Below are 24,822 nucleotides of genomic sequence, written 5' to 3' on the forward strand. Positions count from 1 at the left end.
CATTAAAATAATGAAAAACAGGCTTAAAACGGACTCGGGGTCGAAAACTAGGTGAAAAATGCATTTCAGCGAAGCCTCTTGGATTGGGCTGAAGTTCGGTCCCCCAGTAGCAAGGACCGAAGGCAAACTGGTCGGGTAAGGGAACAAAGGTGAAATAGGCCGAAAGGGAGTTTGGTCCGAAGGGGCCTTCGGGTTCGGTTCAGCAGGGTTCGGGTTCGGTTCTTGCCAACTTCGATCCTGTAGCATTTTGGTCCTAGGCTTTTCGAATCCAAGAGGGTTCGGTTCTAATAGAGAGGTTTCGGTCCTTTAAGGCTGTTTTTCGTATAAACTTCCCGTTTTGCATAGTTTTTGGCTAAGTTAAAGGTCGGGATTCCCCCACATCATTATAAAAAGTTAAGGGAGGTTATGAGAGAGATTTGGGGAGAGAGGGATTGATAAAGAGAGATTGAGAGAGACTTCGTTTGTGACCTTTTTGGATGTTTAGCTTCACAACTCAAGGTTCGTACACCCCGTTAAGCTTCGTTATGATTGTTATATGCCCCCAGGGTATCGAATAATGTTTTATCGAATAGTTTAATCACTTACCCCGCTTAGGGTTTAGAATTTATGAACATACGAACTTTCCAAGTGATAACTTCTTATTAAAATAGCGAGTACGTTGTACAATAGGAACACAATGTAAACCCTAATATACAAGGGTTAGATTTGACATCCCCATTTTTTACGGCCAAAAAAGACCGATTTTGTTTATGCTTGTTTGAAAATCAGAGTAATATTTTTCATAAAAATGTTGCGAAATTTGTTCCCAAAATAAAATATGATAAAGATTTATCAAAGCATTTCGGTAGAAATGTATTTCATTAAAGAGACTCGGGATGTCATGTTCGATACATATCAAAAGCATAAATAGTACAATATAAGTCTTACTACATTATTTCATATCTACAGGCCTATATCCGTAATCCCTCATCCAAAACATCACATCTATGCTTGAGCGCCACTACCTGTAATACATGAAACTGAGTGGGTCAGGCTTGGGAGCCTGGTGAGCACATAGGGTTTTCAACCCACAATAAATAAGTTTATTAATTTCATCAACTAACAATAACCCGATTACCCGTTCCCGTTATCCTCACATTACGTCCCTAAAACACCTATCATATGGGACCTAGACTAAGGATCAACATCGGGATGGATACTAATGCTAAGGGGATTCCTCAGTAATAAATGTCCTTAAGGCAACCATGTAGGGGATGGAGTACACCGGTGAACACATCGTTCACAAACACCAACAGGTTGCGAGCCTGCTAGCGTTCCACTGGACTGTTTAGAAGAGTTTGTAGTCGTTATCCATACTCCGCTAGATGACAGAATCAACAACAACATCGAGACCTCTCATCATTTTATCACACATTGTCTAATACATCTACCCATGTTTTACCCCAACATTTTTGTAGATATAAAATACATACACAATTTAAATCATATAAAACTCGTATAAAATCGTTCATCCAGCATAGATAGCAAGTATACATATAATATGCACACATAGCACGTAGTTTATATAAAATACTTCATATCTATGTGTAAGATGAAAGGGACCATGCACTCACTTGAAACGGTGGTGATTCCGAACTCAGACAGAGCTTCGCTTTTTAAAAATAATTTCCTTTGACGAAACCTAGTATTATTACCACTAGATTTTAGTCTATTATTCGTCGAGATTAATTAATAGTCTAGTTATTATTACTATTATATAAACGTTAAACAATACTTATATAACCCATAATAATAGCCCAAATACTTATTATAAGTTCCTAATAACGTTACTATAATTAAATAATAGCTATATTAAAAACAGTGTAGGCGTAGCTCACTTACAACGAGTTTTATAGAAAACCGGGATTTTCTTGGAGCAGCGTTCTCGAGCCAAAAAGTTCTTCTTCTCGAAGCCGTCGAGCACTTCGGGGCTTCAGCCTCGTGCTAGGGAGGTTCCCTAGGCTTTTCGGGGTGTTCGGGGCAAGAGAGAGGTTTTAGAGAGAGTAAAGAAAGAAAGAATGAGAAATATGTGAAGAAAATGAGGGTGGGAGAGGTTCTATTTATAGGGTGAAAATGGATGAACTTGGTGCCACATGTCACCATCTGGTGGCAAGACTGTGGGGAGAAAGTAATGGCCAAGATTGTGTCACGTCACCCATTTTCGCACAATACACTTCCGACTTCTAAAATCCGTAACTTTCACATACGAGCTCCGTTTTTGATGTTCTTTATATCCACACGTAGATAAAAAGAAGATCTACAACTTTCATTTTGACTCCATCAGCTAATTCTCTACCGATCTTAAATTTAATAGTACGAGGAGATTATACTGTTAAATGTCCGCGTAAAATTCATAACTTCTACATACGCACTCTGTTTTGGTCTGTCTTTTTACCGTTGAGTTCCTATTAATGAGATATTTAATTCTCATTTAGGTTGCATAGGCTAAAAACCGATCGATCTAAAATTCGAGTTTCGGGTTGTGCACTGTCAAGCCAAATCTTAGAAAATTCATAACTTCCTCATACGAAGTCAAATTTGGGCGTTCTTTTTATGCATGCTCTCGGTTCAATGTATACTACAACTTTGGTTTAGATTACTAAGGCCAAAAAGTCCTCTATTGTAAATTCACTATATACGTCACACAACGTCGTACCGGTTTTGTTGTGAAACTTCGACAGGTCATAACTTTTTCGTTATAACTCGGATTTCGGCGTTCTTTATATGTTCGTAATCCTTGTCACGACCAATACAACTTTTTTAATTGATATTAGGTTTATCTAACACTTTATTTTTTTACGCTTATTTTTATCCTTTATTTATTATATCATTATAAGCAAGTAATAAACACATAAATTCACATAATTCACGTATTACTCAAACAATTCATCTTTATTACTTAAATATAGGTTACAATGGTTGACCTGACTATTACATCACTATACTAATGCTTATCCCAGAAACACGGGCGTTACATTAGATGAGTTAACCAGTTTGACCTGTTAACTTTATTTGATTTTGACTTGACCGGAAATTGACGATTGTCGCAGATACAGTGAAAGTAACCATCTCAATTGGTGGCATGTCATCCACTTCAAGTTGTACCCCCCTCATGCTCTTTATTTCTGCCATGCTATATCCTGCCTCAAGTAGGTCTCTTATACTTTCTAGATTCAGCTTCACTATCTCTGGGAGAACATTACTTGAATCACCCTCAGTGAATTCAAGTTCAGGATTACCCTCATTTTTGTAACGACCCAAATTTTCACGTCCGAAAATTTCGTTTTAAAACATTACTTTAGAAAACATTAATAATTAAAACATTGTTTGATCAAACCACAACACAACGCAAATCATGTTTAAAAGCCAAACCATACAACCCATCAAAATATCAGAGTACAAATCCCAGTGAATCTCGTAAATGCGGAAACCAGAGTGTGTGTATGATGTGTCGCTACCGCGCCAGCTCCTTCCCCTTCGGTGAAGAGGTACCTGAACACAAAACTGTAAAACGTAAGCACAAAGCTTAGTGAGTTCCCTCACTGTACCACATACCACATATCACATAACATACATAAATTTGTCAGGCATATCTGGGTGCCCGACCTACCCCTTCGGTCCTCTCGACCGGATACTGCCTAGCATATCTGGGTGCTGGCCTCCCCTTCGGTCCTTTCGACCGGATAATGCCTAGCATATATGGGTGCTGGCCTCCTCTTCGGTCCTTTCGACCGGATGCTGCCTAGCATATCTGGGTGCTGGCCTCCCCTTCGGTCATTTCGACCGGATACTGGGGACTATTTCACCCCCTACTACTACCACATAACACATATATCACATAGTCTAGCAACCCTAGATGAATATCACAAAGACAATCATCTAATCACACATCTCCTACTGGTGGGCCGGCATTGTGGCCTTAGACCCACCGCTACTGGAAGGTAACTCACCTCAAAGTAGTTGCTGAACTGATCGGGAACTGACTGACCACTGCTGCTGCCCCGGAACTCCTCCGACTGCAATTCCCACAACATACTCAATCACACACTGCTAACTGTCCTTTGGGTAAGATAACCATTTTACCCCTGGTCTAGCCCTAAGTCAAAGTCAGAGTCAACTTTCAGTTGACCCGACTCGCCGAGTTAGCTCACCAACTCGCCGAGTTCCTATCCAGACGATTGTCCTGAGTCCCTGATTCTACTCGTCGAGTTAGGCTAAGACTCGACGAGTTCTTCTTCTAAAATGACATTGAATTTCTTCGTCCTACTCGCCGAGTTGTATGAACAACTCGTCGAGTTCATCTTCATCCGATGAACACTCATGCTTAGACTCGCCGAGTTGTATGAACAACTCGCCGAGTCTGTTCTTGATCTATGAAGATTGCCTTGGACTCGCCGAGTCAGGGCATTGACTCGCCGAGTCCTAACATGGGTGAGTTCAGCTTCCAACTCACCGAGTCACCCCCTGTGACTCACGGCTCAAACTCGATACATCATAAAAGGACCAATTCGGTGACTCGCGAGCAGAATCGCCGAGTCACATAAACGACTCGCCGAGTCGTCGCCATGCATCCATCAAATACACCGATTTGCTCGATTCCATTCCATCCCATTCACAGATCTGGGCTTCTAGGACACGAATCACATGTAAAGTTTCCAACTTTACGTGTAGATATTCACCAATATGGATTTTAGGGCTCAAAGTGCACCAAAAGAGGTAGATCTAGGGCTTTCATGCAATATGACCCCATAAAGGCATTAGATCCAAGCTCCAGGGACTAAATCATGCCTAGATCTAAAGGCTAACAACTTATTACAACCCACAATGCACAAATAAGCTTGGGGAAAAGATCAAGAAGGACTTCCATGAAGCTAAAAGAGACTACAAGCTTGAAAACAGAGGGGAAACGAGTTATACCTCAAGGAAAACGTTGAGATGACACAAAGATGCCTGGCCTCCTTCTCCTATTCTTGATCTACTCTTCCTTCTCCTCAAAATCTTCAAGAATACACCAAAACACTTCAATCTCTCAAGGAAATAAGGGTATAAACGAAGTTGGGAGCTCTGAGGGTGAATGGGGGCGAGTTTGGGGTGGAAATGAGGGTTTAAATAAGGTGCAAACCCTTGAAATTTAGGGTTTCATCCAGCAGCGGTGACTCGCCGAGTCCAGGATATGGACTCGCCGAGTCGCCAACTTAAACGTGTCCTGAGTCTCGTCCCTACTCGGCGAGTCGGACCTATGACTCGCCGAGTCCAAGGCTAAAATGTGAAATACTCAAATAAGATTTACATAGCGGGAACCAGGTGCTACAATTTTCATATTGACCTTTTTCATCAGTACCTTGGAGAATAGCATCCATTTGTAACATCCCAAAAATACAGTCTGAAAATTTCATTTTAAATTAGTAATAAAACCATATTCATCAAACGTCATATAAGAATCATAAAGAATGTATCTCAAAATATCTTAACAACTGTCAAATATATCAGAGTATAAACATCCAAGGATGAACAAATGGTGTGTGCGCTGCAATCTTCCCGAGCTCCTCTTTTGAAAACTGAGTACCTGAAACCAAAACGGAAAACCGTAAGCACGAAGATTAGTGAGCTCCCCCAAACTACCACATAACATATAAACACATATTGGGCCTTGCCCACTGCATCGGACCGAAGTCCGGAACTGACTGGGACCTTGTCCCCTGCATCGGACCGAAGTCCGGAACTAACTGCATCGGACTAAAGTCCGGAACTAACTGGGACCTTGTCCCCTACATCGGACCGAAGTCCGGAACTAACTGCATCGGACTGAAGTTCGGAAACTAACTAAGCATAACATAGCATAGCATAACATATCAAATAGCATGAACACATAAACTGCATATTGCATCGGGTCGTAGCCCGGAACACATAACACATAAACACTGTATGAGCCACGAAGGCATCAAACATTCTAACTACTGCATCGGACCGAGGTCCGGAAACTACTACTAATTAAACGGGTCGGCATTGTGGCCTTAGACCCGTTCCTACTGGAAGGAAACTCAACTCACACTGCTGAAGTCCCGCAGGTTCAATCCCACTCTGCTGAAGTCCCGCATACTCAACCCCAATTGCTAGATGACAGATTCCCGATCTGTCAACATCAAAATAACACCCAATTAAAAATTGGGTTCCACTACATAACTATAATTACATACTTTGGATAATTACTATATTCCCCAAGCTTGGCTTACCCAAGCCCAAGGTCCAAACCCTAGGCCCAAAGTCAACTAGGGATCAAAGCCCAACATATGACCCAATTTTCTAAATTGGGCCCAAACCTCTACATGGACTTCCCTTAAGGCCCAATTGCTTAGTCCGGTCCAACATGTATCATTCTAAGGGCCCAATATCATACAACCATATAGGCCCAAACTATGGCCCATCTATGGCCCAATTTTCCAAATTGGGCCTAATCCTTCATTAGGGCCTTACCTTATAGCCCAACTAAATATTCTAGTCCATAATCATTCTTGGATGGCCCATTATTGGCCCAATTACCAATTACCCAATTGAAAATCCCAACTTAAGGCCCATGTGACATTAGGGTTTCACATAACATGACAATTAGGGTTAAGTGTATCTCACTTAACCCATTAAGGGCTTAACCCACTAAGGACTTAATCCATTAAGTCCATTATTGCTTAGATAAATTTCTGCCAATGATTATTATTTAATATTTCACTTATTAAATAATTCTTGTGTGTGTCCTGATAATTTCTCAAATATTAGTATTTTCTCAATTAGTCCATTAAGGACTTAATGAAAGTTTAAGTATACATTAAGGACTTAATGGACTGAATGAAAGTTTAAGTTTAAGTATACATTAAATAATTCTTGGTTTAATGTATACTTAAACTTTCATTCAGATTTTTAAGGCTAAAAAGCATTTTATCGTAAACTCACTTTTTACGACATAGTGCGTCGTGTCGGTTCTGTCGCGAAACTTCGATAAGCCATAACTTCTTTGTTATAACTCGGATTTTGGTATTCTTTATAACTTCGGAATCCACGTCATGATCACTACCACTTTATTTATGCAAATCAAGTTTATCTAACATTTTAGTTTTGACCAAAATTTGACTAGTGTTACAGTCAAGGTCCAGTGGCAACATCGGAAAGGCTCCAAATGGATGTGGGAGCCTGAGGCGGAGATGCGAGAGCATTACCTAGATTTATTTGCAACAACAGACTTCGAGGACGAAGTCTAGTTCAAGTGGAGGATATTTGTAACATATATTATTCATGTACTCATTTTAACCCTTGATTTGTATTTTATTTGCAAGATTAGTCACCGATGGCAATTTCATAATTCCGGAGTCAGCTTGGGTATGCTGGGCGTACACCTTTGTATGCAGGGCATACCCAGGTTCGCATTAGTACAATGCGCGTACACTGGTACACAGGGCGTACGGAGACAGGGGCACAAACCCTAAATTTTAGTGTTTAAACCCTATCTAAACACATTTATGGCCACATACACCTTCTTATCTTCAACCTCCTTTCTCATTTCGAAACCCTAAAGAGTGTTGGTGCGATGTGAAGCTTGTAGAGCCATTATTGGTTCTATTTGAAGCTTTTGGAGTAGAAGGAAGAACATTAGGGTTGTGGTGTTTCACTTAAGGCTTTAGATCCAACATCTTGTTCCCTTGTGCACCTTGTGGAGATAAAAAGCTTCAACCTTGGTGTAGAAATCTTATGGATCTAGTTTTAGCTCAAAGTTGTTCCCTTTTTGTCCCAAACTTGGTCCTTGTGAGGAGAAGGTACTCCAAGGCATTTAAGTTGTCCTTCCAGAGGTTTTTAGAGGTGTTAAGTCATAAAATTGGGTTTTTGATCATTAGTTTCTCTCCATGCAAGTGCTAGATTATCTTAATGGATTAATATTCTAGGGTTTTTGGAGTTAAGGTCTTAATATCCATGTAATATCCATGCTAAACCATAAACTTGGAAACTTTATGATTAAGAACACCCTTTGTTACCTAGATTTGAAATTTGGATGTAAGTGCTTAAGGGATTAAGCACTTAATAAGAGGGGTGGTGAGCAGTCATGTATGTTGGGTGTATCGAGGGGTACGCTGCACCTATAAGGTCATCTCCCCGATCCTCTCTCAACTACGAAGTACCCCCACATATACAAGGAGTACGCCACGCGTACTGACTTAGTAAACGTGGTTGACTCGATTGACTTTGACATGGATTTTGACTAGGGTTTGACCTTGGGGTATTTTAAGCATTTGAATGGTAGTATGAGTTTTGGTTACTGTTAATTGTAAAGGGGACCAATAACATGTTTTTTATAGCAACATGTCATTGTAGTTTTCCGTCTGTCTATGAGGTAAGTCTTCTTACCACCATAAGTGGGCCGAACTCACCAAGGCCGACCCATTGTATTTTATGAGTAAAATTGTATGTTGTCGTATAATTTTGTATGATGTGATTGTATGATTTATGTATTGAGCTAGTCTGCGCTCGTAGTCATTATGAACTTGGGGTTGATATGGACTCGGGGGTTGATTCGGACCTGGCACATTTACTTGCTATTATTTTGGGTTGATACGGACCTAACACAGCCAGGTGTTGTTATGTTATATGTATGCTATATTTGGTATTTAGGGAAGCTCACTAAGATTTAGGTTTGCAATTTATGTTTATGGTCTTAGGTACTTGCAGTTCAAACGGGAATGGTCCTGCATGATGGCACATCATCCTCCCAATATGATTTCTACACTTGATATACTTTTACTTTGATGTTTTGGAATACTGTAATGATTGATGGTTTTTGGTACAATCAATGAATGAAATCAATAGTTTTTAAATGAACAATTTTAGTATTGTTTTCGGGTCATTACAGTAAACTTTTCATTGATCATAAGAGTCTCTAGTATCTCTTTCATCAGAAGGAATTGAACATGAGACAAATACGTTGGCTAGATTTACTCAAGGATTATGACTGCGAGATATTTTACCACCATGGTAAAGCAAATGTTGTAGTTGATGCTCTAAGTCGAAAAGTGAACCTGGAAATGTAAAGGCCAAGAGCATTAAGAACTAAATTGTCTTAACGATTGTAGAAAGTAACAAGAAATCCCAGGGGGAAGCTTTGGAGGGCGACAACCGAAAGGAAGAATGATTAGGGAAAACATTAGTGTTCGGTACAAATAGTCAAGGATTAAAGGTATTCCAAAATAAGATTTGGGTGCCCAAGGCGGGAGGAATGAGAAAGCTTCTCATGGAAGAAGCTTACAAGACCATGTACTCGATCCTGGTAATAGCAAGATGTTTAGGGATCTAAAGCCTTACTATTGGTGGCCGACGATGAAGTTCGACGTTGCAAAGTATGTGGTTGAATGCATGACCTGCATATACCCATGGGTAAATGGGAAGACATCACCATGGATTCTGTGAGCAATTTACCCAGCACAAAGAGTGCACAACACGATTAGGGTAATCGTGGATTGATTCACAAAGAGTGCACGATTTATAGCGGCTAATGATAGATGGTCTATGGACAAGCTTGCAAATGTTTACGTGAAAGAGATAGTGAAACTTCATGGTGTTCCCTTGACAATTGTGTTAGACAATGACAGTCATTTCACCTCTAGATTTTGGAAGAGCTTCCAGGAAGAGATAAGTACAAAGTTGTGTTTAGGTACAACCTATTGTCCGCAGACTGATGGTCAGAGTGAAAGGACAATTCAAACACTATAGGATACATAAAGAGCTTATATAATAGAATTTCCCAATATCTGGGATGAGCATCTACCTTTGGTAGAATTTTCCGACAAAGCCTTCCACTGTCACTGTGGACCGAGACTACGCAAAGGTAGAACATCATAGAAACTTCGCCGACTTTCTCATAAACCTTGATTTCACTACGCTCAATAAGAAGCCGGAATCGCTTAAATTGGTTCATGTTTCGTTTCCAAAGTAATTCGTCTTTACCCAAGTGTGAACTTCAGAAGACTCTCAATAATAGTTACCATTTGAGCATTAAGATGGCACCTTATCATGCGTCGTACAGTCATAAACGTCGTATGTCGTCTTGTTGGCTTGAAACTGGAGATAAACACTTTATGGTCTTGAGATTTTCCATCAGACCGATGAGAAACTGAAAGTGATCAGGGAAGGATGTTAGCAGCTTAAATTCGTCAGAAGAGATATGCTGACAAAAAGCGACAACCGATTACTTTTGAAATCGGAGACCAAGTGTTGCTTAAATTCTCGTCATGGAAGGGACATATCAGATTTGGAAAGCGAGGAAAGTAGAGTCCAATATTCATTGGACCATTCAAAGTTCTTCATAGAATTGGGAACCAAGCTTATAAGCTAGAATTTCCAAAAGAATTGGAAGACATTCATCACACTTTTCATGTATTTTATTAGAGGAAGTTCCCGGGATAAGTTCCCGATATAATTCCCCTTACAGAGTTAAGGATCGATGAAAATATGAGGCTAATTGAAGAACCCGAATCGATTGTTGACCGTAAGACGAAGAGGTTACGGCGTAAGATGGTTGATTTTGTGCTAGTGTTATGAAAACATACGTCTGGGAAAGTGACATGATGAGTCGCTACCCATATCTGTTTGTTGATGCATGATTCTGAGACGGAATCATCCTAAGAATGAGAGATTTGTAATGCTAGTGTTTTCTTGATAGACATTAAGAAGATGATATACTGTAATTGTCAACAATTGTAACCTTTATATGAATTAAATAAAGAGAATTATAACGTATTATGTGTTCTATGTGTAGTTATATGTAGTATACGTACTTAAAACGATATAATAAAAGAAGAAATAAAATACGCATCTTAAATAGAATAATAATTAGGACGAATAACCTTGATGAAATTCTAAGTAGTCGTGATGAGGATTCTTGGGATATAAGGAATGCTCAAATCGGGCGTAGAACGAAGAAGTTACGACTCGTTGAAGTTTCGGGTTCGACTCGGTGCGAACTCGAGTGTCATAAATAGTGAATCAAAGACAGATCACTTATTAGCATAAGTAGTCTAAACTAAAGTCGTAGTGATCGTAAAACCAAGAGCGTGCATATATAGAACACACAAATCTGACTTCATGAGAGGAAGTTAAGTCTCTAAAGTTTTTTTTCTTGTCTTCTAAGGGAAAAAAGGTGTTTTTTCCGGGTCGATTTGGTCACTTTGGACAAAATGAAAAGGTAAACCGGTTACCCATTTGCCACATAGACATGACCCATTTTCCTTATCATTGACTTTGAAAAGTCAAAAAATTCAAAAGACTCAGTGTTGTTGTTCTTCTTCGTCAACCTAAATGGGCAAACAGGAAGGGTCCAACATAGTAAGGGTAGCAATTTGTTCCATAAAAAGGCATGAAAAAAACTTTAGGGAGTGAAAGGGTAAAGTCAAAATATATAGTAAGGTTGTTGTGTCATTTTCTCTTCTAATAAAGTTTGTATCTCTTAAGTAGGGAGAAAGCAAATACACTTCACTTTTTGTTCTATAGATTTTTTCAGATTTATTAGATCAATGCAAGAGTTGATATTATGTTTTTGAAAGTAACTATGTACTCACATGACAAAATTATGTGACTTGGGGGTAAGGGTAGCACTTCGCCTTAACATTTTTCAAAGACCTAAACGTATAAAGTACTAAGACTTAGTCTAGTTTCAATATTCTAGGGACTATATATTGATAGTCTAAATTTTTCAACAATCTCAATATCTATATCAAGATTTATCAAGTAAGGAATAATCAGGTAAGATCATATCGAATGTAGGGTCCGTTTGGTATACATAGTATACTGTTTGGAAATCTCACTTTAAACACTTCACTAAATCCAGCCTAGACATCACTTCCGTAAGTAAATCAATCAATATAATGACTTAGAACCACTCATAAATCTTAATTATCAAAAGAGATGATTAGAATAAAGAATTAATATATTCTACTTGTCAATACCTTATATGGGCAGGAACAAAAGGTAAAAGCAATTTAATTTTTCGTAAAGAGTATTTTATATATATCCCTTTTAAATATAAAAATATCATATTTAACGAATATCATATTTAACGAGTCTAATATATATATATATATATATATATATATATATATATATATATATATATATATATATATATATATATATATATATATATATATATATATATATATATATATATATATATATATATATATATATCATTCATAAACGTTCATCTATCATATTTACTCATATTAATTTGAAAATTATTTTTTATATTTTAAAATAATTATATTTATAAAATAAATAAATTGACCATATTGTCCGCCCACCATAAGCCTTCTTAGCGGCCACCACCTTTTTTATTCCTTTTCAACCTTCTGGGTTGCTCAACTCTAAATAGACTTGTTAGTTAAGAGTTAATATGATATTGAGAATTGATGCGCATGTGACATCCCAATTTTTTTCACGGCCAGAAAAAGATGATTTAATTATGTTTATTTCATTTTAGTGTATCCTTTTTAAGAATTATAACATGGAATTTGTTCACAATAAAGTGATAATATCATTACCAAACATTTCCGAAGAAATGTGTTTCATTAATAACTTCATGATGTCATCGTCAATATAGAAACATAAGCATAACAAAAATATTACAGACCTTACAATAGTTTATTACATTATGGCCTACAATTATCCATAAATCATTCAACATCCTTGTGCCTTACAAAAAAACTGAGTGGGTCAGACTTGGGGCTTAGTTGCAATAATTAAGTTCTTTATATATTTTACATCAATAATTTACCTGATTACCTATTCCCGTTATTCTCACATACTGATCCTAAAATACTAACCTCAAATGAACTATCCTAAGGATCATCATCATCAACGAGTAGACAATATTGCTTCGGGGATTCCTTTAGCAATATATGTTAATAAGGCAACCAAATGGATAGAGTACATTAAATGAATAGATAATTCATTAATACCTAAATGTTGTAAGTCTGCAAGTGTTTCCACTGGACTGTCTAGAATAGTTTGTGGTCGTCATCTATACTCTGCTATACGACTGGTTCATCATTAGTCAAGTCCTCTCATCATTTTTATCACCCATTACTACCCAACATATTTTATACAAATATATAAGACAATACATATATGATTAACCAAGTAAAATTGTATAAGTTATCTAACACATATATCAAGTAATTCAGATAATATGCACACATATAATTTAATCGCGTAGATACTTTATATCTATGTGTAAGCTGAAAGTAACTATAAACTCACTTGTTAAAGTGGATCACTAGAAAGTTGGGTGGCATTTTGCTTTAGCACTTATCATTTCCTTTGATGTGACTTAGGTTTAATTATAACTAAGTGTTAGTTTATTATTTCTTATGACTAATTAATAGTCTAATAATCCCAAAGTCTACATCAATATCTATCAAGTAAGAAACAACAATGTATGATCATATTGGAGGTATGATCTTTTTGGTATATAGAGTATACTGTTTGGAAAACAAACTTTAAATACCTCATAAAATCCAGCATTGACATCATCCCCGTAAGTAAATCATTCAGTATAATGATTTATAACTATAAATATAAGTTACATTGAAAGAGAAAGAGTGTAGCTTATCTTACCGAGTAGTTTGATGAAAACTAGGAATTATACGGACATGTTAAAAATATAACTTTAAAAATAAAGTCAAAAATATCCTACAAAGTTTAAATGAAAGTTGTAGATCTCGTCAATAGCTACGTATAGATATAAAACCTGTTGAAAACGGAGGTCGTACAAAGAAGATATGAACTTTTGAAGAAAATATAAATTTTCGCATGCTGTCGCACGCATGAACAAGGAGCGCGATGCGAAACTGACACACCACCCAAATCGCCACATCTGACACAATAAGAAAGTGATACGTCACTCCTTCCGATTAGATGTGCAACACACACCTGATATATGCGTGACGTGCATTTCAAAAATCCTATAAATAGCTCCATTATGTATATGCTCCTCATATTTCGTTCCTACAGCCTCTATCGCTCAGTTCTCCCTTCCCGTGTCCCATTTTCCTTAAGTTTTCTAGCATCCCGACGAAGCCCTGCTAAGTACCCGACTAGTAGTAGCTATCTAGTAGAAGCTCTCTGACCAGATTTAATGAAAAGAATTTTCCTTAATAAAATTAAAAAAAAAAAAAATAAGAACAAGACCAAAACAAAATGTATAACATACTCTTTTATTACCCATACTGGCATACACGCCGTTCTAAAATAAATTACCAATATACAAAATATAGCGAGAATAACCCCAGTGCACTTTTCGATGCGAAGGGTACAACATACTCGTCTTTCTCCAAAATTAAGAATCCAGCTCTTCTCGGTATACTTTACCAATTTGAGAAGAGGAACAAGGAGAAGACCGAGAGATTCTTTGCAAAATCGCCATTGATGATGACTTGGTTTTCAGTTTTAATCGTCTGTCTAATAATTCTACATGCAACTCCTACTTTCTCGATCTCACTCCGATTTTTCAGTTCCAACTTACCAGCCGAAACCGGACATTCGCTATTAGGCGACGCTCACTTCGTCGATGGTGGACATGCTGTTCAACTCAGTCGAACAACGCCTCTAAGCTTCGGTATCATGTTACACAGCTCGCCTTACAAATTCAGTTCTTCGACGTCGTTTTCCTCAAACTTCACGTTCGAGATCGGTAATGGCGTTGCGCTGGTAATCATTCCCGCTGATTTTCCTTCTAAATTTGCCAGGAACATGTCGTCTGGGCTCCAGGATGTAAATCGATTCTTCGGTATCGAGTTTGATGTAAATGTGTGTAAAATTTCATCTTCTAGGGTTAGCAACGTTTCGAAAAATAATAATGTTTTGAAGAGCGGAGTGAATTTAACGTCGTGGGTAAATTACTTTGCGATATCAAATCAGCTAGATGTTAGGGTAAGCAAATCAGGTGATTCGAGGCCTGTTGAGCCACTGATTTCGCATCACATAAATTTGGGGGAAATGTTGAATGGAGAAGAGGTTTTATTAGGTCTGGCATCAATTAACGAAAAACCTGAGCAGATTACAACTGTGTACTCATGGAACTCTGATATTAAAGATATTCCAAAATGGATGCATTCAATTCCGGTTTTTCCGCTGGATTCTTCAACACAACACCATGATGTGAAAACTTATAAGAAAAAAGTTAGTTTTCTTTCAGGGTTCATAGTTGCTACAGGTTGTGGAGCATTGGCAGCTTTGGCTTTGTTCTTCCTGTGGGCATTTGTTGCTGATAAGCAGAAAGCTCAAGGGGAGCCTTCTGTGCACCCTGTTGATTTCAAATATGAAAAGATTGGTGTTCTTGAAGCCAACAACATTTCAGAAAGTGCTATGAAGTAGAGAGATGATGATGATCTGGTATGTTAACTCATCGTTGTTGTTCTGTTAGGTTCTGATTATGTAAATCTTGAATGTGGAGTTCAAAGTTTTGCTCATCTGGGAATCCACAAACATATTTGAATTTCTGGCTGTTTTGAACATTTTACCATTTAATTAGTAAACTGTTCGGGCTCTAATGATATTTGTATTTCAATTTAACATCATGTTTAAGTATGTAGTTTTTTTTTCCTGGATTAAATGAGTGCAAGCAAATGTTCAACTGCTTTAAAAAAATGAGTGCAAGCAGATATCTTTAATTTCCAGAAAGTCTTTAAGGATTAATAAGCAATGGTAGCCATCAGAAGGGTAAATGAGTAATTTACTTTGGACCAGGACCAAATACACAATGAAATATGGCCATAAGAACGATATTTGCAAATTTTTTGGTTAAGGGGATAAACCTCCAAGTTTTTGCTAAAGACAGGGACCAAATTTGCAGTTTACTCTTATTTTTACTTGTAGAAAATATTACACTTAGATTTTAGACATCATGTGTGGATAATGACATGTTATAAAAATATGTGAACTTATGCAATATTTCTTATAATTCAAAATGGTAGATTGCTCTTAGTCACAATATGTATAAGGTGCAATGCCCTAATAAAAACTGTTATTAGTAATAAAGGAAGAGGATTGTAAATGTTTGGATAGTATAAACATAATTTTTTTTTTGAAAATATATTACTATTATTTTTTTCATGTAGCCGTTTTAAATATTTAAATATCCCAGTGACATTTTTACAATGATATAATTGATGTAAATATATTTTCATTGTTTATGTTAAATATTTATCAGTATGTGAATTCATTAAAGTATGATAGATATAGAAGAGAAAAAAAAACAGTTTTAATAATCAAAAGTAGGGGTGCAAACAGGTCAAGCTACTTAGGATTGACTGTTAAAAACTCGACTCAAAATCGATTTTAAATGAGTCTGAGCCGAACTTGAGCTTAATATTAGGTTTGTTTATTAAACGAGCTCGAGTTCGAGCTTTGTTACTAAGCCCGATTAGGCTTGCTAGCTTAAACGAGCACACATATATATATATATATATATATATATATATATATATATATATATATATATATATATATATATATATAAAGTTTAAATGTATTTTTATATATTAAAATAAATAAATATTTAATAAATACTATTTTAGGAATTAGGTATACCCTATACGAGCCCAAACCGAGACTGATTCTGTATTATGCTACATGAGCTGATCTCGAGCTTCATGCCATAAGGCTCAAAAAGCTGAGCTCGAGCCCAAAAAAATTAAACGAGACAAGCCAAAGCATGGTTAGATTTGGGTTCGGCTCGTTTACACCAAAATGAAAAGGTTAAAGGAGAAACATTTTAAATTGTTGTGTAATTAACAGTGCATTAAAATATTTTGAAAGCAAGTATATAAATTTTTTCTGAAAATATTTATCAATAAAGGAAGGATTGTAAATGTTTCGAAAGTATAAAGCATAAATTTTTTTTGAAAATATATTGTTATTTCTTCTATTTAGACTTCTGAAATATCGCAATGACATTTTTACAATGATATAATTAATCTGAATTCGTTAAAATATGAGAAAATAGAAAAAAAAATTATTAATCAAAAGGTTAAAATAGAATCATTTTAAATTGTAGTGTAATTAAGAGTGGCTACACCAAATTAGTATATGCTATTAATTCACAAAGGATTTAGGAAACACTACATTTTATCAGCTTCAGAGTTTTGCCACATTGTAGAGATTGCCACTTTTTGTCTCTCCTCACTTGTGGGGTTTAGACTTTAGCCACAGAATTTAATTTAGTATAATTTGACAAATCACGTTATCTGTATTACAGGTTTATATGTTGTTGAGACCAGAATAATATTTTACGATTGTATATTGTAGATAACCTTAATAGCTAAATATTCTTCAATGTGTGTGCACTACAAAAAGTGGATGCAAACAACGATTTGATTGCAATAAACCTGTAAAAGGGAGGTTCCTAAATGACACAATGGAACGTGGAAAGTGTGGTAAATAAAGAAATTAAATAAAGGATTAGCTGGAGTTCGTTTTTGAAGATATAAAATGTTTTTGATTTTCTTTTTAATGTTTAAGAAATAAGAGTATTTTTTTTTATGTCTTTAGTCTTCTTAAAAAATTATTTCTTTTTTAAAATCTTCATAAAAAGGATAGGCGTTGGTGCTGGTTGTGGCGGCGATGGTGGAATTGCTGTTGGTGGAGGTGGTGGTGCGGGCACATGTGAGGGTGGAGGTGGTGGTGCGGGCACATGTGAGGGTGGAGGTGGTGGTGCTGGAGGTGAGGGCGATGACAAAGACAAAGGTTGAGGTAACAGTGATGGTGGTAATGGTGACAACGACAGTGGTGATGGTGGAGGAAAAAGAAATCACATTTGGATTACAACTTCGAAAATGCCTTCCAAAATTGGATTACAAAATGTCTTTTGTTCTCAAACATTTTTCCGTATTATAAGTGGTGAAAAAAACATTTTGCCAAAAAACAAACACCATCTTAGTGTAATGAGAAGAAACTATTCGAGTCCTAAATATACACCTTTCGTCAATAGTATGAATTGTACATATTTGTTAACTCCTGATAACGATAGATCAAAACCTTTAGGGTGAGTAAGAAATTATTTATTTTTATACAAAACACCTTATTTAAACAGAAGCCATAAACTAGTAACGAAATACATGTTTTTATTTATAAGATACCAATATTTTGTGAGCATGAAATTTCAATTGATTACCTTTTGATATTTTTTTATGCTTTGTGAAAATTAAATATTTAATTAGATAGTCATCAACATTAATCTAAAATAAATAAATAACTAATAGAAGATTGCTTTGAATATTAGGCCATTTGATACGGGGGACACATCAAGCGGTGAGGTTTCTCTCCACCTTACCACCATCTACTTCTACACCATTGTTGGTATGTGATCTCGCGTTGTATACACCACATATGCCAACGATCATGGCACCACAACACCCCCTGGGGTGGTGTGCATTGTCATGGTAAACATGCCAGGTGGCCAGGGGCGGTCCTAGCTAGGTGCCCGGTGTGGCACCGGCAACACCTAGCTTCCGCGTACGTAGTAGAAATTTTTTTATTTTTTTAAAATTTTTACCTATTATGCCACTACGTAAAAAAATCGTGCAACTACTAAAAAAATTGTGCAACTACATAAAAAAAATTGTCACTCTATCGGGAATTACCAAACGAAAAAAATAATAACGAGCCCACAATCCAATGTTTTAATCGATTATTATCTAATAGTCCAATTACCCAAAGCCCAAAATAAAACTTAAGTGGATAAATTAGCAATTGGGCTAATTGCTTGTAAAAAAGATAGTCCATCCCAATTATTTTAATTGCTAATTGCTTGTAAAAAAGATAGCCCATCCCAATTATTTTAGTATCTAATTGATGATCGGTACAAGCAAAAAAAAAAAAAAAAAACCCGATCGTTGCCTCCAGTGGATCTCCAGACGTCGACTCAACTTCTTGGCTCCAATCGATTGCCTAATCAATGTCGATTGCCCCTGGAATCTGGATGACTTCTATATTCTATCGAGTCACAGCCTAATTCTGTCTTCTTGATCGTGAATCACAGCCCAAAATCGATTTTGTTGTTTGCCTTGAATCTTGATCGATTTCTTGAAGCAGTTGTCAACAATAGTATCAATCAACTTCTGTCTAAGTCTAACTGTGTTCTTTCAATTTCTACAATGAAGCAAGTAAGTTTTACCAATTACCATTTACCAATTCATTTAGATATTTGAAATTGATGTGTTTTTTAAAGTTATTGATTGACTTGGGTGAAATTGATTTGTTTTGTTGAAGTTATATTGTTTGATTAGGTTATATTCATATATTGCTATGTTTTTTTTATTGAATTGATTGTTTGATTAGGTGAAATTCATATGTTTTTTATTGAATTGATTGTTTGATTAGGTGAAAGCAACTTGTCTTATTAAAGTCATTGTTTGATTAGGTGTAATTGTTATGTTTTTATTGAATTTTTGTTTGATTAGGTGAAAACAACTTGTTTTATTGAAGTCATTGTTTGATTAGGTGTAATTGTTTAGTTTTTATTGAATTTTTGTTTGATTAGGTGAAAGCAACTTGTTTTGTTGAAGTCATTGTTTGATTAGGTGTAATTGTTAAGTTTTTATTGAATTTTTGTTTGATTAGGTGAAAGCAACTTGTTTTATTGTTTGATTAGGTGTAATTGTTATATTTTTGTAGGTTAAACTAAGTGGTTTTTTTTACCAAAAGACAAAGACTTAATCCTAATGAAAGCGGTGAAGAATGTTCCCAAATACCAATCACCAATCAATCAATTCCTTCCGTTTGTAATCCTAATGCAACTCCACAAACACCAATCACCAATCATTCAATCCCTTCGGTTTCTAATCCAACTCCACAAACACCATGTTCTAACCAACCTAATGATAACGTTGACTTGAAAGATCTTCCAAAGGACCCGGCGGATAGGCCATTGATTACAAGTTACAATTCAAATATAAGAGATGATGTAAGAAGAGCATATTTGCTTCAAGGACCGTGTCAAGTAAGGGCACATAATTTTCCTAAAAAAAATAGGTGATAGATTTAGAAGATTCGTTCCTTCATGGTTTAATGACTTTGATTGGTTGGAATATAGTGTGAAAAAGAATTGTGCATATTGTTTATATTGTTATTTGTGTGGGAACCTCATGGGACAAAAAGGAGGGAGAGATGCATTTGTTTCCCAAGGTTTTGATATTTGGAATAAAAAAGATGCATTTCGAACTCATGTGGGTGGTGTTGATAGTTTTCACAACAAAGCAAGAGAAAAGTGTGAGTTTTTAATGAGGGAAAAACAAGCAATTAATGTAGTTTTGAGGAGGCAAACCGAAGCGGAGGACAATAAATATAAAGCTCGATTACGTGTTTCTATTATTGTTGTTAGACTTTTATTAAAAACCGGTTTACCGTTTCGTGGTCATGACGAGTCGGTTAACTCGGAAAATAGAGGGCTTTACATTGAAGTGTTAAAAGCCATTCGAGAGACTAGTGAAGAGATTTTCAACAATACTTTAGAAAATGCTCCTAAAAACAATCAACTAATTTCCCCTAAAATTCAAAAAGAACTTGTGCAATGTTTTGCACAAGAAGTACTTTTGAGTATTCGTGAAGAGATTGGTCAAGATGTTTTTGCTTTACTAGTTGATGAATCTAGTGATGTTTCAAAAAAGGAACAAATGGCTATTGTTTTGCGTTATGTCGATAGTCTTGGCTTTGTGAAAGAAAGATTCATAGGAATAGTGCACGTGAAGGATACATCTTCTTTGACCCTCAAAAACGCCATAAATGAAGTACTTACAAGTAATAAGTTGAGTTTTAGTCAGGTAATTTATTCTTTACTTTTTTTTTTCAATTTAATTATATATATATATATATATATATATATATATTAATTGTTTTAAATTTTAATAGATAAGAGGACAAGGTTACGATGGGGCTAGCAATATGCGAGGAGAATTCAATGGTTTGAAAGCTTTGATATTACAAGAGAATGACACGGCTTTTTATGTACATTGCTTTGCACACCAACTTTAACTAGTAGTTGTGGCTGTAGCAAAGAAGCATGATGGTGTTAGTGACTTTTTTGAGCAAATTTCGTTGGTGGTTAATGTTGTTTGTGCCTCGTGTAAAAGAAAAGACTTACTATGAGAGCAAGCAAGAGAAAGGGTGCAAAAAGGCTTGTGTAGTAGTGATCTTGAAACAGGAAGAGGGTTAAATCAAGAGACTACATTTGTTCGAGCGGGAGAAACAAGATGGGGTTCACATTTCAACACACTCACAAGTTTGATGAAGTTGTTTGCAGATGTTCTTGTAGTTTTAGAGTTTGTGAAAAAGGAGGGCGGGTCATTGGCAAACCGTCAACAAGCATCTGGAATCTTAACATATTTTAAATCATATGAGTTCGTGTTTTACTTACATATGATGTATGATATTTTACACCTCACGGGTAAATTGTCAAAGCAACTTCAAAGAAAAGATCTAGACATTTTGGAAGCGGCTTCGATGGTTAGAGGGACAATGGAGGCATTGCAGACTTTTAGAAACATAGGGTTTGCTAGCATTTTTCCAAAAGTATCCTCTTTTTGTCAAACACACGAAATTAAAACTTTAGATATGGAAGAGTTGTATATTGGTGCGAGAAACCGTAGGACTACAAAGACTAATAGGTTTCATTTTGAGGTTGAACTCTTCAACACAGTGGTAGATATGCAACTTACAGAATATCGGGATCGATTTAGTGAAACAAGCACCCAATTACTAGAATACATGGGTGCTTTGAGCCCTTGTGATTCATTTGCACAATTTGACAAATCAAAGTTATTGAAGTTGGGTAAGTTATACAAGTAAGACTTTGATGATTCAGATATGATAGACCTCGAAGGGCAACTTGAGATATTTTATCACTCTTGCATCAAAGATGAGCGTTTCACTAGTTTGAAAGGAATTTCCGACCTTTCTCGTATGATGGTTAGTACAGGGAAGCATCAGTCTTATCCTTTGGTTTATAAGCTTTTAAAGTTGGCTTTAATATTACCCGTAGCGACCGCAAGTGTAGAAAGATGTTTTTCAAAGTTGAAGCTCTTGAAGACAGACTTGCGTAACAAAATTGGCGATGAATTTTTGAACGACGCATTGCTTTGTAATGTCGAGACGAAAGCACTTACGAAAGTTGAGGATGAAAAAGTAATGGAGCGGTTTCAAAAGATGTCTGCACGAAGATGACAAATTTAAATTATAATAGATAGTTGTTATATAATGTTTAATCAGAAAAAAAATTTGTATTAGATGGTTTATATTATGTTTGTCCGGATTTTTGTTAACGTTCTATATTATGTTTGACCAGAAAAAAAAAATTATGCAACCTCTACTACTAATTCCTGCGTCCGCCCCTGTAGGTGGCCACGAGAGCATCTCATCTTGAGTATAGAGAATGACATTACTAACAACATATCATAAGATAGTTATGTGGAATAAGGAAAGGTTGAAACGTGATAATGAATTGAAAACCTATTCATACCTTTGTTTTGTGTTAAAAAAATATCTCTTTTTGTGCTAACAAAATATTTCATTTACCTCTTTATTAACCCATCTCCCATATTTTTGAAAATAGTTGTTCAAAAATATCACTGGTCATGAAAATGCTAACCTTTTTGAACGTTGAAACTACTGCCAATAGAAAAAAATAGAATTATATCCAAATAACCAATACAAATAAGACCACTTAAATACCTTTTTTTATTGAATTGGAAAACCGAATAAGTATCCCCATCGGGTCGGGGGAAGAGGAAATACAAGGGACCCCAATCCCCATCTCCATCCTCGAATTTTCATTGCAATCACCGTCTCCATCAGGGAATATAAATAAACCTCTATCCCCACCCCCAACGGGGACTGGAGATCCTAATGGGGAATCGGAAATTTATTTTTTCTCTTTTAATATGAAAACTTTTATACAAATAAAACTATAAATTTCAATTTTATCAGCATAAGTCTAAAGAATTTACAAAAATATAAAAATATTCATAGATTGCATAAAAAATATAAACTAATTTTCTACCAAAATTAAATAAATACATGAAAAATAAAGCGATTTTTTTTTTTTAATCAAAGTGATATTTGAAGTAAAATAGATAAACCAGATAGAAAAAAAATTATACATGAGTTTAAATTAGATAAAAGAAAAAGAAAAAGTATAATTTCAACAAAGTAATTGCTAATGAGTTATTTTATTTGGATCAAATTTTATGTATTGTAAATTATACTGAAATATATGTTTTGTATTATTTTTATATATTAATATATATTTGGGACGAGTCCATGGTCGAGGATTAGGGGTATCTCCATCATCACTTTTTTATTCAATGATTTCCCATCCCCGTCCTTATCTCCAGTCAACTTGGAGATTCCCCAATTAAAATGAGTGCGAGTTTTGGGTTCCCCATTATGTATAGGGTTTTTTTTTTTTTTTTCTCATCCCTAATTGGCGTAAACTGATAGATACATAAATATGTTGTCAAAAACCTTATTTTAAAAAATGTGAGCATAATTTTTTTAAATAATTACATCATTACATAAAAAAATGGCTAATAACATTTTCTTAAAACATGTAAAACAAATAACTATTTATAAGAAATTGATTTCGAATAAATTATTTATAAATTAAATAAATAAATAGAAAGAAAGAACTACCAAAAATATGTTCAATAACTATGATAAATTATTTCCAAATAGTCATTTAATTTTGTAACTAATAAATAGCTAATGTTTTTGTAAAAGTAAATACAAAAATATATTTTCATTGTTGTTAGTGAAATTATATTTTGGTTTTACTACCAAAAAAGTCATTTATGATTTTTTTTTCTTTTTTTGGAATTTAACCTGGGAAACCATTAAACACTTGTAAAACAACTCTTGTATCCGGTTAATGGTTGTTTTAAGAGTTAAATTGTAAAAATAAATAAATAAATAAATAAATAACATAAATATGAATGATTTTTTATTAATAAGGTTAAAGTTTAAGAAATTTTTTGGAGATTTTTTTTATATATACTAAATTTATTTGAAGAAAAATTATATTTAGTTATTAAATAACATAACATAAAGATATCATCTACATTCATTTTCATTAAAAAAACTCATATATTTTTATTAAAAAACACAATAATGATAATTTATATATCATTTTTGGGATTTTTTTTATTGTGTTTAATAAATATCAGTACTACAATAATAAATATATCATCTAAATTAAATTCATAAATAGAGCTTCATAATATATGTGACCTAGAGACATACTACTTACGACAAATCAACAAAAGTCCAACTAATTTTATTTAGTATGTGTTTTTATAACTATTATAACTTATATTTAGGGTTATTGCCATAAAATCTCTCATATTTACATGAAATAAGTGGTTATGTTATAAGTCCAAATTTGTGTTCATTAATGCCTTACATTTAGGTAAGTATTACCATTTTGGGTTTTTTATCAAGTTATGAAGACAAAGAACATGTGACATCCCTAATTTTACGGTCAGAAAAGACCGATTTGTTTATGCTTTGTTTTTAAAATCAGAGTAATCTTTTAAAGAAAACTGTTGGGGAATTTGTTCCTAAAACAAAATATGATAAGAATTTATCAAAGCATTTCTTTAAAGAAATGTATTTTTATTATATAACAAAATCACGGGATGTCATGTTCAATACAAACCAAAAGCATAAACAGAACAAATAGACCTTATAACAGTTATTCATAAC

General features: G+C 35.1%; 2 protein-coding genes across 2 annotated transcripts; both read left to right on the forward strand.

Annotated features, from left to right (window-relative positions):
- The first annotated feature begins 14,268 nt into the window (after positions 1-14,268).
- Positions 14,269-15,444, forward strand: LOC145030428 (putative L-type lectin-domain containing receptor kinase S.7). Its single transcript, XM_078978798.1, has one exon. It carries the CDS (start codon positions 14,269-14,271, stop codon positions 15,442-15,444), a length of 1,176 nt encoding a protein of 391 aa, XP_078834924.1.
- Positions 15,445-17,485: 2,041 nt separating this feature from the next.
- LOC145030430 (uncharacterized) lies at positions 17,486-22,287 on the forward strand. The gene is made up of 8 exons (XM_078978799.1): positions 17,486-17,504; positions 17,668-17,814; positions 19,610-19,622; positions 19,774-20,061; positions 20,162-20,888; positions 20,977-21,028; positions 21,269-21,895; positions 21,983-22,287. Exons 1-8 carry the CDS (start codon positions 17,486-17,488, stop codon positions 22,285-22,287), a joined length of 2,178 nt encoding a protein of 725 aa, XP_078834925.1.
- The last annotated feature ends 2,535 nt before the right edge of the window (positions 22,288-24,822 follow it).

This window comes from Lactuca saligna, chromosome 2, assembly GCF_052625555.1.
Source record: "Lactuca saligna cultivar CGN05327 chromosome 2, ASM5262555v1, whole genome shotgun sequence".
NCBI lineage: Eukaryota > Viridiplantae > Streptophyta > Magnoliopsida > Asterales > Asteraceae > Lactuca > Lactuca saligna.